The sequence below is a fragment of the Stylophora pistillata genome, chromosome 10 (genome assembly GCF_964205215.1).
Source record: "Stylophora pistillata chromosome 10, jaStyPist1.2, whole genome shotgun sequence".
NCBI classification, from domain to species: domain Eukaryota; kingdom Metazoa; phylum Cnidaria; class Anthozoa; order Scleractinia; family Pocilloporidae; genus Stylophora; species Stylophora pistillata.
Genome location: NC_142528.1, coordinates 14,754,679 through 14,770,394, shown reverse-complemented (window position 1 = coordinate 14,770,394; position 15,716 = coordinate 14,754,679). Strand labels below are relative to the sequence as shown.

At 37.9% G+C, this 15,716-nt stretch overlaps 1 protein-coding gene and 1 long non-coding RNA gene across 6 annotated transcripts in view; one reads left to right on the top strand and one right to left on the bottom strand.

Moving 5' to 3' along the window:
* LOC111322862 (elongator complex protein 4) overlaps window positions 1-15,485 on the bottom strand; it is a 31,054-nt gene extending 15,569 nt beyond the window's left edge. Inside the window, exons 1-10 of one of the 5 annotated variants that reach the window (XR_015992128.1) lie at window positions 15,166-15,484; window positions 14,546-14,581; window positions 11,032-11,153; window positions 10,221-10,352; window positions 9,424-9,566; window positions 7,784-7,871; window positions 6,749-6,931; window positions 5,330-5,441; window positions 4,304-4,410; window positions 3,103-3,292 (exon numbers count right to left, since the gene is read on the bottom strand). Coding sequence is in view for 4 of the 5 variants with exons in the window: in XM_022926074.2 (XP_022781809.2) it covers window positions 3,170-3,292; window positions 4,304-4,410; window positions 5,330-5,441; window positions 6,749-6,931; window positions 7,784-7,871; window positions 9,424-9,566; window positions 10,221-10,352; window positions 11,032-11,153; window positions 14,546-14,581; window positions 15,166-15,409 (1,290 nt within the window). In the remaining variant the exon portion in view is untranslated. Of the gene's footprint in view, window positions 1-2,084; window positions 3,293-4,303; window positions 4,411-5,329; window positions 5,442-6,748; window positions 6,932-7,783; window positions 7,872-9,423; window positions 9,567-10,220; window positions 10,353-11,031; window positions 11,154-14,545; window positions 14,582-15,165 lie in introns of those variants that run through there. The other 4 variants (XM_022926076.2, XM_022926074.2, XM_022926075.2 and 1 more) reach the window with 4 other exon arrangements.
* LOC148721922 (uncharacterized) lies at window positions 8,325-10,292 on the top strand. Its single transcript, XR_015992133.1, has 3 exons — window positions 8,325-9,061; window positions 9,200-9,260; window positions 10,153-10,292. It is a non-coding gene; the product is annotated as an uncharacterized LOC148721922 (long non-coding RNA).
* Window positions 15,486-15,716: the final 231 nt, after the last annotated feature.

The following is a 15,716-nucleotide window of genomic DNA, read 5'->3' as shown; positions in this document are numbered from 1 at the left end:
AATCACAAAACATCATGCAATTCTTCAAGTTCAAGTTCAAGCTTTCACGTCTTGACTGAGTACAAAATAAAACAAAACAACAGCGTACAAAAACAAACACACACACACACAAAACACAAACACAAATCAAAGCAAAAAACTAACAAACGAACCAAACACAAAGTCCGCTAAGAAAGAATTTAGACTCGGGAACCATACAAGTTAGTGAGACGAAATTTTCACCGTTTCACTCCAAGGAATGACCGAAAAGCAATTTCTTCTTGAAATATCAATATACTATCTAGCTGACTGGCAGTGATAATAAAAAATGATATTGTTATTCTTTTTATTTTGTTTTTGGACAGGAGGACCATTGATACGTACCTTTAAAAACACCAAAACAAAAGTGTACGGCGAGGAAAAACACACATATGTGTACTTAATTAAACGTGGGAATTTTACAAACATCGCTATCTAAAGTTGAAATCAAAAATGTTTTGGAAACCGTGACTAGTCTCTCCACTGAAAAGGAACTGTCGAAGACAGAAAACCGTCCAACTCTAGCTGTAATCAGCCAACAGAAGCTGAAAGCGAAAGATAAGAAACTGGGAGACGTTTTCACTTGTCCTTGAGAGTTTCAGGACCAATCACAGAGCGAAGTATAGCAAACCGAATGCAATACTAAATTACTTTCAACACCAAATTGAAAATTGGAAACTATTGTTTCCAACTCCTTCTTCTATCATTATTAACAGACTTCAAATCATTAACTATAAAATATTTACTAAAAAAGGGGCGCGTGAATTCGCGAAAAACATTGATGCTTGTTTGAAGTGAACCTTCAGTCTCTTTACTTTGCAAAGACAAGCCAGGGAACACTGGTCGATGTTTCAGGGCCAACAACAGTTTGTATAGCTTTCAGAAAAAACAAAAACGTATGTTCTGTAAACACCAATTATAGTATTTGAAACTCTGTTCGTTGACAAGCTGTGTACACTCTAGATCCTTTTTTTCCCCAAACTGATTTTTCTAGATTGCAATGTAGGGTTGCTGTTGTTGTTTTTATTCGCTTTATCCAGATTTTCATTTTTTTAATACAACAATAAGACCTGTGTCATTATCCGAAATTTTGACATAACCACAAATGGAACCGAATCCCACGCAATATTGGTTAACAAGAAAGTTGCCAGAGAAATAAACAAGCCGCGAAATTATTCAAAAATTAACATGAAAAAGAAGTTTGACAGATCGGAGAAAAATTTGAAGGCACATCGAACTTAATATAATGGACATCTGCACGCAATGAAAACAGATCCGATTTTCTTGTGACGACATAAATAATCCCCTTTACAGTTCGAACTTATATTCAACTTAAACAACGAGATGATCTAAGCTACATCTATTTTGTAACTTTTACACAAAATTTTATTATGCAAAGTGTTTTCTTTTTTCCAGCCACGAAAACCTAATTTTGAAAACTTGAAATTATTTCGATATCTGTATGGCCGGGAAACCTTCTACGCATGTACGTCTGAGGGTGTGAAATGGTACCCTTGCTCACATTAACACTCTTTCAACATAGTAAAGTTGTATTGTCTTCCAGCACCAGGCAAGTTTTCTTGTGAAACGTGTCTCAGTTTCGATGCGTAATTACGACCTAATTGGTATTTTCTACAGCAAAACCCCCGTTCTGAAATTTTTTACTCAACCTCCCAAAATTATGTCACTTTTCCCTTCCAGTTGCTCTAAACTGATTCCTTGTAAATTAGAGAAGATAATTTAGTCCTCCATCGCGACAACATTCGCTGACTTCCAAGTATGTGCATTATTCTCCATTTACTATTCACTGTTTCATTAAGGGGACGTTAATCACTTCTGGAAAGGAAAGGGGCGGTTAGCAAAGCTTACCGCGTTTTCGCGCTTGCAGCGAGAAATCAATAATGCAACGTCAAAACGATATCTGCATTCAAAAAATGTTACGCAACATACTTAACGGCTGTTTCAAGGCTTTTCACAAAGTAGGAAAAGACAAAAACACTTGCCAGACAAGTCGCAATAAAAATGGACGCCTGTTTTAGGAAGTACAAGTGATGAATAAAAAGAGAAACAAAAGAAACGACTTTTTATTGCTTTTCTGTTTATCATAATAAACCTTGACCTCTTTCATAAAGGAGCACGACAATGTGTCTAAAAGAATAGAAATTTCGCTGAAAGTTCCGACGATACCACCCACAATGGCTGCCGCAAAGGAACAAGGTGAGCAACCTCTTACGTTTTTTCAGTTTTTAGCTTGCTGATACTTACGTTAAATTGCCATTAAGACGGGCTTTTCGAGTCAAAGGCACGCCTTTTCGTGTTCCCAATTCACAACTAATAAAAGCGAAGCCTTCGAGCGGAAAACGAACACATTCTATCGAGAATTATTCAGTATTCGCAATTTAACAAAATGGCAGCACTTAGCGGCTGATGGCTTTTCAAACACAATTTTTACACAGTAAAAAAGGAAGTGGTTAGTCATCGGGCTGAAACACAACAATAATAAAAGTTGTAATGGTTTTACAAAATTAAAAGCACTTAAAATCTGGCAGTAGGCGAACTTGGCTGATGATGTACCAAGGTCACTAGAAATTATTTACCCTTCAAACGAGGAAGAGTGGAGTTCATTGGTCATTAAACGATTCCATTTTAGCATGCCATTTGCCAAAAATTACCAAAACAAATGCAAAGTACATTGCAGGCTTCGAGCGCCTCTCGACAGCTGTGACTTCTTTTGAAGCCTTGAAAAGGAGGCACAGACCAACATCACGAAAAAGACTCAAATATCTCTTGCGCGCCATAAATCGCTACTCTTTTATATTTCAATAAATGGTGCAGGAATTGAATGCCTCACAGAGTCATCTCGTAATCAAGACGTTGAATATTTGAGCGATGTATGCTTCGTTTCAGTATGAGGCGCCTTTTACACCCGAGTCGGAATATTTTAAGAGACAACCTGAAAGTCCTTGACTATTTCCTTTTTTTCTTTAATGCACAGTAGATGTACAATAAAGATGACACTCGCCGTATTTACTTCAAACGTGAGCAATCCACAGTATATACTCCAAAACAACCACTGACTGCTACCTTGACTGTTCCCTTGGCTGGTGTCATTCTCCGCCGATGGTGCGCATGTCCTCAGCTACCGCGCGGGTCAAAAATCCAGACGGTTCTTGGTGACCATGGACTGGCACGAGAGGGATCCAGGCTTCCCTCGGACTGAATCTTCCTGCGTCCTATTCGCTGTTTCTGAAAGTTCTGGAGGAAGGTGAAGCTTCTGAGGAAACATTTCAATGAAAAATGTTTATTCGTGGTTAGCTCACGTTATTCAATCATCATACAGCTTCCAAGATCTGAATTGTGATTCTCCCCTCTGGCTGGTACACATTTCCTTGGAACTTTGTAACGAGAATTTGGTCTTACACCAAGATAACAACTTTCATCAGATAAGTTTGAGTGTTCTCATTACCCTTTTGCTGGATAATGTACGGATATTATAGAGAGAAGCTGGATGTTAATCACTTCATCGACGAGGCATGGTCAACCACGCATTAAAATAATACTATAATACTATAATACTTAAATATTGGAATCTTTATCTTCAACGGTATTCACCACGATATTCCCTTTAAGAAACCCGCCATAACAGAGAAAGAAGCTCAAAGCAATTGAATAAGTAGGTAGAGATATATTTAACAAATGGTAAACACCACAGCGTACACTATTGAGTTATGGATGCACGCGGGAGGTTGCTAAGCACGAAAGAAGCGTAAGAGTCGCTCGAGGCGATAGCCGAGAGCGACTCTAGCTTCTTGAGTGCTTAGCAAACCTCCCAAGTGCATCCATAACTCGATAGTGTACGCTGTGGTGTTTACCATTTGTTTTATAACATAACATTAACACATTGTAGCTAAAGAGTTCCCTTTTGTTTAACAAATCTTACGTGACCAGAAAAAAACAAGCGCGCGCGGAAAAATAGTCTTTGCATTTGCTCACGTCAGCAGCGTACACCCATGGGCAAATGGGGGACGCTAAATTGACCAATCAGAGCGCGCGCTTTACTTTGGTTATGTTATAAAATACAGTTGTCAAGGAGACCAAAAAGGGAAAGCTTCGCCATTGCTCATCGACATTGACAGGGATCCCGTGCGTGTCTACAGAAGCTACGGTTTTAGGCGAGACACGATCAGTTTCCTGCACTTCCTCTGCGCGCTAAGGACCGCGCGAAAAAAAAAAAAACTTACCCGAATCAGACAAACTTTACTGGGGTGTTCTGTTTGAGACCTACCTCAATAGTCATCTTCTTTCGCCTCAATTTGAAAGCGAGGTCGAAAGAATCTGGCATATGACACACCAAGGAGTTCAAACGAGGCAAGCGAACAATGTGAAAGAGACCTATAAATCAAAAGATGTCACTCATTTAAACTATACTTTCCTCGAGAGATGCACTGATATTTACAACCACGCGCTGCTGACCACGATTCAAACAATTCTCACAATTGACTTCGTACGGACATCAGTTGCACTGTTTCGCGTACTAAAGAAGTTTCCCTCTAACAGAGAGAGTTTACACATTACACTGATGTTTGTCTGGCCTCACAAGGACAAACAACTGTTCACCGTGAGGTTCTCACATCTACATTAGTTAACCCTTTGACACCTGTGAGTGACAAACGTCTTATTTCTCCTCACAACATCATCCTTGAATAATAATAATAATTTAATATTTATATTGCGCAAATTAATATATGGATATGATCAAATGCGCATCACAACACTTTTCGGGGGATTTTGGCCGGACTGCATCAGCAGTTTACAAACAATGGAAGGAAAGTTATTTGAAGATGCCCCCTCCCCCCAACTCCCATTACAGGCCACACCACATCATAGTAATCTCGTGAGTGGGTTCTTTAACGTCCCCTGCCTAACCAAATTAATTAATTAATAGATGCAGGAGAAGGGACCTACGGTTTATTCGTCCTTATCCGAGAAGACTAGAATGTCTAGCCATTTCTTGATATTATAGAAAGGTAGCGCATTTTCCTCAGTTATTTTAAGACCTTGAGCGTTGGTCCGGCCGGGGCTCGAACCATCGACCTCGACCTCCCGCACAACAGTCCAGCGCTCTAACCAATTGAGCTAACCGGGTCACGAGAATAAAGGAAACTATCACCAGCTAAACTAGCTTTTGATTTTTACACAAATTTTCCTTGTCAATACTTTAGAAAATCTATAGAGGACAGCATGGAGAATATACATACTGACGTTAGGGTCTAAAGGGTAAAATAATGTATTCAGTTCAAAGAATACTTACCATGATAGTCTTTGTAAACTGGGTTCGTTTCATTCTCAGAGCCGGTGAATGATTCCAGTTTGACTACCGTGTCACAGAGTCTCTCTACACGCCGAGTGAGGGCTGGGTCCTGCTGGGCAGTTGACAAAATCGAGTCAAGATTATGAAAATCTATGAACTGGTATCGTTATTGGGGAGCAATGTTAAGAAGATATCGTTGTCTCAAGGATTCCACACTTTTATTCCTCTGTGGATTAATTTCACGTCTGTACTGGTGAAATTTGTGCAAAGTGCAACAGTTCATCTGGTCTGTTTCTATGCACGAAAAAAAAAATTTCAGATGCAAACGAGTGCTTGCGTGTTTCCCTAAAAGAAATGTGTAAACAACACAAGATCGATAAAATACTCAAAACTAACTTTTGACTTCAATTCTCGTACGTAAATGACAAAAAAGAATTCATGACGCCGTGAGTTTTTCTATTGCTTGCCATCATAACTCCGCAGAATGCATTTGCTTCAAACATGTGGCGCGTCAAGTCTAAGAGTTACGTAATAGCTAATCAGGCACTTAAAAACTCAACGCGCAGCGCCATTTTCGTCAAAGTACATTTTATTTCCACGATCTAATGGCCAGTAATTTATAAGTGCAGAAAAAAAAGGTTTAAAACTCACAGGGAAGGGTAAATATTTAGTTGAGGTTGATAATTTTTTTCTTGACGAATTTTTTTTTTCAGTATATATATATATATATATATATTTTATTTCATACTTAAACTAGCCGGGTACTCTGTATAAAGTAGACGGGTGCCAGTACCCGGGACCCGGCTTCTGATGAAAACCTTGAACAAGGAGCGTGCCGAGTTCCACAACTACCCACTAGAGGGATTTACTTCTCAACATTTCAGTGTTCAACAGCCATCAAAGACGAGTGTTCTCGCCACGGCGCTAAACCTTGCTAATCAGACCTTTTTTTTTTTTTTTTTCAAATTCAGTGTTCAACAGCCAACAGTCAACATTTCAGTGTTCAACAGCCATCAAAGACGAGTGTTCTCGCCGCGGCGCTAAACCTTGCTAATCAGACCTTTTTTTTTTTTTTTTTTTTTTTTTTTTTTTTTTTTTTTTTTTTTCAAATTCAGTGTTCAACAGCCAAAAGTCAACATTTCAGTGTTCAACAGCCATCAAATACGAGTGTTCTCGCCACGGCGCTAAACCTTGCTAATCAGACTTTTTTTTTTTTTTTTTTTTTTTTTTTTTTTTCAAATTCAGCCAATTGCGCACCTAGCCTGGATACGATGTAGGACTCTGTTTTTAGGACTTTTCTCTCATGAGAGTTTTAAGCGCACGGTGTCCCTTTCGCATACATTTTTTACATGGACAAGCTGTATTTAACATTCTACAGACATCGATTTACTCAAAGTTTAGTTTTTTTTCTTCTGTTACCTGAAACAGATGGGTGGGGACCGTAACAAAGCAGACTGCAAAAGAAGAACGGAGTGTAGCCCGTAACTGGAAGAGAAACCTTGTCAGAGTGGGGTTTATTTCATTGCCAGTGTGTTCCTCCTCTCCCCAGAGTGGAGAGCCAAGACCGTGAAGAACTATTCTGAGAATTGTTCTGTTCTCAAGCTGAGAAAATAATATCATAAACTGTGTCATAATCACTTTAACTTTATATTCTATACAAGGCTAAAAGATTAGGAAAAAATTAAAAGGTTTGAACGAAACGTTTTCGGCTGTTTGCCATCATCAGGGTGATGATGGCAAACAGCCGAAAACGTTTGGTTCAAACCTTTTAATTTTTCCTAATCTTTTAGCCTTGTCTAGAATATACTTTACAAAGCGAACATTATGGACACTTCAACTTTCTCGGAACGTATGTCAGCACAATAAAATCCCGCTATCTCGCCCCATGTGCGTCGACACTTTCTGAATTGAGGCCACGTTCTTGGGACGTGCATTTGATTGTAAATGCACTGTATCGTAAGACAAACGGCAAGACTCTGCTATCATTAATAAAGAAAACTCTCCAAATGGCAAGCCACGAACCATTCGATTTTCTACCGGAAATTTCCAGTTTTTCCCAGTAAATGGCAAATACGGTATACCTTGAGATATCTTAGAGTCTTGGAGAACCCGCTTAGAATTCATAGCAGACAGTCCTGTCTATCCAAGCCGTTGCATTTCTTTTTTTTTTTTTTAGAAAAACCTCAAGTTTCGATTTTCGGGAAAAACTGTAAGTTAATTTTCTGGTCTACACGAGCCTGCATTTCCCCCCAAATATGACGGAAAGGTAAAAATTCCCACAGTTAACTGCACTTGGTTTGTCTCAAGAGGTTCTTTCGGCTTTTTCACAAAGTGTTCTTCCAACAGCCTCTCTCAAAATCCAAACTGTTTCACTCATTAGAAAATAATTATTGTGATAGTGATACAAAACGTATGACAGTTTAACGAAAGAAATCAGTCGATGACTACCGATACCCCTTTGTCAGCGGTTGTGAATCCTCCTTCCTTGATTGCAGAATTTATTCTAGCGATAAGCGTTCTGTACACATTACTCTCACCAGTTCTAATAAAGTGAACGAGAAAAAACAAACATCTGATTCAATACGACAAAGCTCAGTCAGCGAGAGGTTCATAAAGCTGGTTGGCGTTGAAAGTTCTTAAAACTTTCTAGTTGACTACAACGAACCCTTTAAGCCTTAGGAGTAACCCGTGTCTAATTTCTCCCTTCCGTAATATACTGCTGACCCGAGATCTCAATAGAAATTCTCCTTACTGTCTGCCATACAATTATTATGATATTAGTTCGAAGAATTTGGCATTAGATCAACTAATTGTCCCCTTATTGATATTTTTCTTTATTCTCATCACTTGTCTGCTTGATATTGTATTGATAATGTAAAAGAGAAATTCTGTGTTGGTCACTTAAGGGAATTAAAGGGTTAAGAGCAGGAGAATAAGGAAATGATCGCCACCAACCTAAGAATCTTTAATTGTTTAACAACTTTTCCTTATTAGTTCCAAAGGAAATGAATAGAGACGAGTAAGGAGAATATGGACATTGATGTTAGGATTTAAAGGGTTAAATGTACCTTTAAGAAATAAAAGCCTAGAAAGTAATAAGCCTGAACAGGCCATTTTACAGTTGTGTACTTAGTTGCCAAGCCTTTGATTCAGAGTGAGGCTGAAGGTGACCTGGTTGTGATAGAGACCTGTATCTACTTAGCATGATAACAAAGTGATTTACATTTCAAAGGCAGCAAGGTTTGTATCATAACAAGGTCAACCCTAGCCTCACTCCCATTCAAAGGCTTGGCAACCAAGCACACAACTGTAAAATGGACTATTGTCAACAGCTTTAATCCAAAATTTATGAACTTGGTGAGCCCGCTTTAGAAAAATCCAGGTTCTCTAGTGTGTCTTGTGTGGGGCGTTTTTGGTGCAACCAAGTTCAAAGTTATGTTATTTTCTTAATTAGGAAGCGTTTTTGAAACGCTAAGAAGTTAGTCTCCTGCAATTGAGCTGTTATTTGATCTCGTTACGTAACGCATTCCCTTACGAGTCTCCTTCGCAGCCGTTGTTTGGTATCGTCACACAACGCACTCTCTCCCCGCAACCAGGTCACATTCCTTTCTCAAGCGTAGCAAATCAGAGCATGGCTCATCTTTTTCTGAGCCAGTCAGGTAGAGACTACTTTTCCAGTGTGTGTTGTGTTTAATCCAGTACCATACATAATTTGCGGACAATTACCTGCAGGTAATCCACGAATTTAAATCTATCAATACTAGTTACAACTCTTTTACAATAATTGCCGGTTTAATACAAGGACTCGGTCCATAAAATCCTCCTCTTTCAAGGTAATTATTCATTTGTCTCAAACATTTTCTCACCTAGTTGCCTCTCGACTTTATTGCATAATGACCACAACAAAGCTGCAGATAAAAATGACGTCGACGTAAGTTGATTTAACATTCCTAAGGGATTTGTTGCATGTGACAAAAAAATAATCCAAAGATAGGCAGTGGTGGAGAGAGAGTGTTGCATGACAAGAACAAACAACAGCTGCCATGGAGAGTACTAAGAAGTAAACTGAATAAGGGTTTATCCCACTTACTTACTTTCTCTCCTCTGTGCAATTGAGACACTTTGCAATCTCACTGGTCACAATGAAGGTTTGAATAGGAACAGAGCTTAGCTTGGTTTTGTCCATAACTCTGGTCAAATCATAGTAGTGTCCAAATGTACCAGATGATGGGGATGACTATGGATAAATTTTAAAAAAATTAAACTGGTTGAAAAATAACCTTGTAGCAGGGCTTGACACTAACTTTTCAACTTACTAGCCAAGTGGCTAATGACATCTTAAATGTCATGGCAATTTCAGTTTGTTTACAAGCCAACTGGCTGGTGGAAATAAAACACCATAAGCCAAAACTGAATTTCTACTAGTCTGTGGCAAGTTGGCTAGCTACTGTTAGTGTCAAGCCCTGTTGTAGTTTGTGATCCTATCAAGCTGTTCATGCAGCAGCAAACATCAGAAAGTTATCCAGCTTCTATGCAGAATTCTCTGGCTAAATGTTCAATCATTCTAAACATATAGGTGAAGTGTAAAAGAGTCTACAATAAATTTGCTGGAGTTCACCTACCCCATTTCACCCCCAATATAAAATTGTATTTTCTCCATCTCAATTTTGCAGCAGGAGTGCAACATTTTTCTAGAAAAAAAGGGGGGTTTTATGAATTGAGTGAGAACTTCCAAATTCAAAAGACTTTATCAGGAACATTTATGACCTCCATAGTGCTTTGTACTTTTCCACTCATTGTGGGAATTTTTTTTATTGGAGCAGCTTGGAGCTGAACTGATCAAATGGCAGGAAGCTTGATGAAGACAAAACCATCCAGATTAGGAACTGACCTCAAACTTTGGTTGATTCTGATATCTCCAAGCAATCTTCATGGACTGATTTGGTGAAGAACCTTCCCCTGGTTCATGTGCACTATGAGCAGATGATTTGCTTTCTTTATTGTCAACTTGCTGTGGTAGATCCTGGAACAAAGAAGGAAAAATCAACAGTCAAGGATATTCTCTTTTCTTTTTCTTATCTCAAATTACACCTGGATGACTCTTTGGTTGCTTTGATGAAATCATTTCAGTTCCTGAAATAAAAAATATGAAAACACCCCTTCTCCAAACAAGCACACCTCTAAAATATCTTGAGAAGGATTGAGTCATGGAATTATGATACAGGAGGTGTAAATGATACTTTTAAGAACTATGATGTAAACAGTACAGAACTCGTTCTATAATCCCATAAGTGTTGACGAAACGTGCAAATGATACTTTTTAGAACTATGATGTAGACAGTGCAGAACTCGTTCTTTAATTCCGTAAGTCTTGACGAATTAGAGTCTCTTTTCCTTAAGAAAACTATCCATAAGATTTACTAGGTGCACAATGCTGACAAGTTTTTGTGTCTAACATATTTAATCATAGTCAACAGTTTCTTGTTGTTACATTGCTTTTTGGAAAATCATTAGAAATAAATCCATATTTTGAGGTTGAAATTTGAAAAATGGAACAGACACCCCTCTTTCAATTAGTAGTCCCAGTATCCCTTCAGAAAATTAAATATCAGGCATCATAGGAGCTTATTTCGTTATTTAATGTATGTTATGAAAACAAGGCCTCTAAGTGGAAATTATTAACATAAACATGTGTTAGTTACCATCAAAATATTATTGGGTTCTGGTTCAGCAGATGCCAAGAAGATTGAGTGACCTGATATCACTCCTTCAGCCAGAAAATACTTTGAAAGTTGTCGTGCATAAGAACCATAAGTGTCTTCTTCTAAAGAGAAGAAAACAATAAGGAATATTTGATAAACAGGATAAGTAAACAAAAGTTTTCAATCTCGAAAGTTTATCAAAAGCAGTGAAAAAAAAAAACCCAAATGACTTTCTATTGACACTCCTAATAAAATGATTAGTTTTTTACAGCTACAGATTCCCAGTAAAAAAATTATTTTTCAATGAGTGATTCAACTCGTTACACCTTAACATCAGTATGCATATTCTCCATACTGTTCTAAATGAAATTCCTAAGGTAGTGACGAGAAATTGTTTTTAAATGATTAAAAGCTTCTTTAACTGCTGATCATTTCCTTAATTCTCATGACCTTAATGTGTGATTCACAGATAATCTTGTAAGGAGAAATTGTATACTTGTCACTCTCAAATTCTGGTCAAAGGGTTAACATCTATGGTGGGGTAATGACTATATTCCAGAGTATTGTATGTCTTGTTTGAAAATCCAAAATGGACTTAAGCAGTATCCAAAGAGAGAATTTTAAATGATTTATTTCAAATGAATGGTTCTCCTTTTCAAGTTTTTCTTCTTTCAGTTGTAATGCAAGATATCTGTTAGTGTACAATGTAACAGTTTTTGTTTGGGTAAAATTGAAGAACAGCTCCCCAAAATATGCCAGCCAACTGTTGGCAAACGAAACACAGAAAACACAACGAAAACATAACAGAAACACAATGAAAACACGGGCTCGTGCAATTTTGGGAGTCTTCGAAAAAATTTACTCGTATTGCTTAATCTAAGTAACTAAACTCTTCCAATTTCAGCGGAACGAAATGTGTCAGTCAGATACTACACAACAAGTTCACATAAATGAAGATCAATAGGGCCAATAATGCCTCGCACTCAAAATTTACCTCTATCGTGTGGTATTCGTCAAAATTAATTTTGAGGTAATTGTGAAAGTTCAAACTTACCAAGATGACAGTCTATTTACTCGTTTCTGAATTTGTTTTCATTGTGTCGGCCAACTGTCAGTGATCAGTCAGCTGACAGTTGCCCAACAGATATTTTGGGGAGCTGTTATGTTTTTGTTGTGTTTTCCATGTTTCGTTCGCCAACAGGCGGCTGACAGTCGGCCGACAGATATTTTGGGGAGCTGTTCTTCAATTTTACCATTGTTTGGGATTATAATGACAACAGAGTAATAATAATAATAATAATAATAATAATAATAATAATAATAATAACTTTATTTTTATCCTGGTAAGAAACCGGTCAGTCAATCAAGATATAGATCGACTGGTATTAATCGGTGACCAGTTGAAAAGAATTACAAGCAATAAGAATTACAATTACAAATCTAAAATGTATAAATTATATATAAAAATTACATTTAACTTGTACAAATATGATTTACGCTGTCCGTGTTTACGAGGTAAGTGAAAGTTCTGCCTTTAAATTGTGCGAGTGTTGTGGGCTCCCGAATCTCTCTTGGCAGTTTGTTCCAGGCACTCGCAGCCGAAAACTTAAATGAGGTCTGTCCACATTTGGTCTTAACTTGTGGTAGATCTAATAATGTTGGATCTCTAAACCCTGTCAACTGCTTAGGGCAGTTGATGTTGTTAATTATCTTGTAAACATACTGTAGCTTGATGAAAAGGCATCTACTGTGAAGTGATAATAGTTGTAATTTGGTGCGCATCTCCTGAGTACATGTCTTATGGTCAGCATGCAATATTATTCACATTGCTTGGTTTTGCAGGCGCTCTAAACATCGGGCATTCTCTTTGCTACATTCGCCCCATACAACACAACCATAGTCTAACAAAGGTAATACATATATGTGAACGATCCTTCGCAGTAAAGCACTATTTGAGCAATAGTGAAAATCAGACCTGAAAAAAATTTCAGGCCTGTATGGGACTCGAACCACTGACCTCTGCGATACTAGTGCAGCGCTCTACCAATTGAGCTAACAAGCCAACTGGGAGCAGTCCATCAAATTAATTCGACATAAACCCGTAGATGATAAATCAAACAACAACAAGCATATGAAACATATGTATGAACTGTGGTTATGAGACGTATATGTGAACGATCCTTCGCAGTAAAGCACTATTTGAGCAATAGTGAAAATCAGACCTGAAAAAAATTTCAGGCCTGTACGGTAATACAGTCTGCTTGTAGATTCTGAGCAAAATATCGCAACTAAGAAAGGATGAAATTCTGTTAAGCAGTTTTAGTTTAGGGTAAACCCTAGATTGTATATAGGCTACATGTTTGCTCCATGTTAGACAATGATCGAGGTAAATTCCTAAGTACTTCCTACGTACTCTCTTAAGACTGTCTTCTCACTTTATTCTTAACCCTTTAACTCCCATCAGTGACCAAGACAGAATTTCTCCTTACATTATGAAGACAATACCAATTCCTAAGTACTCTGAGAACTGAAAGGGTGAAATATATATCTTATTAACCAAGCACGAGGGCCGTACTGGGAGAATATCGGCTCGAGGTCTTGACAGTACGGACTGAGCGCAGTGAGGTCCATACAAAAAAGACTGAGGGCAGATATTCTTCCAGTACGGTCCCGAGCAAGCTTGGTTAATAAGAGATTTATTATACGACTGAAGTTAAAAGCGACACAAGTGCGGTATCATTCGGGACAGTGCCCGGTCCAATACTTAGAGAATATTGACCGGCAATAGAGCATTTTGATTGGTTGATTTTAGTTATTGGCCCTCTGACTGCCCGAGTCGTGTAATAAATTCAATTATTCAGTGAGCACATGGTTTTTATTCAATAATACTCTTAAGACTGTCTCCTCACTTTATTCTTAACCCTTTAACTCCCATCAGTGACCAAGACAGAATTTTTCCTTACATTATGAATACAATACCAAGCAGAAAAGTGATGAGAATTAAAGAAAAATATCAATTAGTGGATTATTTGTTGATCTAATACCAATTTTCTGTGCTAACTTCATAAGAATTGTACAGCAGATGGTAAGGATAATTCTCAAAGAGATCCTGGGGGGGGGGGGGGGTGAAAGGGTTAATCATGACTAAAAAGACTACCAGCCACACAGCCTGGCAGCTGCTTCATAAGGGAGCCAGTTAAATGGGATGTATGACAGCACACATTCAATCGATGGCCAAATTCAGCTTTAATGTAGAACCAGTTGAGGCAAACGTATTAACTAAGAAACACAGTTACTTTACTTGTTCAAACTAGCAATCTGTTCTTGTCAAATACCTGGTCAAGAACTATCAGGAAATTAATATAAGTGGAAATTATCTGAAGGACTAAAAATTCGAATTTTGATTTTTAAAGCTGACTAATGTATGATCTGTAATTTACCCTGAAAAATAAGTTGAGCGGACAACAAGGTGTATAAGAAATAAGATAGGAGCAAACAGACATACAATACCTACCAACCATAAAAACGGTGCCTACAGCTATTCCACCTCCTGGAAAAAAAAGTTTCATCGCGTCTAGCCTCTGCGAAAAACTTAGCACTAAAAACGTTTACTAGTATTATTATTCTTTATTATTATTGTTTGTGTCATACAAGTGAATTCCTAAGATTGGCCAAAGCCAGAGGCTTAAATGACTTATGGTCAGAGACAAAGACTAATTTTTCAAAGAACAATAGACTAATCTAAGGTATTCTAATCTAATCTAATCTAATCTAATCTAATCTAATCTAGGTAATAAACAATAATCGGGGTATATTAGAAGTTCAGTATAATGTTCATAAATTTGCAAAGAGTAGTAGATTAACCTAAGTAGTAAACAATAGTCCAAGGCGATTGAAAATATGAGAAAACAAAACCTTATCACAGTAATAATATGATGTTTCCATAAGAGATTTTCATGAATTATAATTCCAAGAAATGTACATTTCTCCACCCGGGTTACAGGAGTGTTATTTATATAGATGTTAACTTTGGAGAGATCAATCTGTTTACGCCGTGGATGGAAGATAATGCATTTGGACTTGTCAGGGTGGATAGTAAGCTTGTTCGCAACAGACTGAGTCAGTGAGTCTCACCTATAACGTTGTCCATAGATGGAACTCCAGAAGATACTAAAAGTTGATTATTATGGAGAGATGGCCTTGTTCCTGGGGGATAAACAGCGCGTCCGCGACCACTTTTCTTTTTAAAACTGGTCGCCATTTTTAATTTTTGAGGCTTTTTATATAAACAGGTTTTTGTTGTCTTTTTAAAAGCAACAAAAATGCCACTGACCAAGTCCATGCCAGCGATGGCTAAAGCTGGACCCAGCCACCCCATCCATCTACGGTCATGGAACCAAATAAGTCAGTTTCAATTGGTTAAGGCTAGAGCACTTCTGTCGCTCGAATCACACAAGGTAATAGCCATGTCATTTACACAAAAAAGATGTTTTCTTTCTTTGATACAGGGCCGGAAGGAAACACCTCTTTGCAAGCGGCAAACAAGAATCATTTTAACCCCTCCCCTCCCTCGCCAGCTACTATTTTCCAATGACGTCATGAATGTTTCGCGCCAAAATGTAGAATTCTTTTGTCCAATCAAAGGCCTTTTAAGAAAATTAACCAAAAACGATAGCTCATACAGT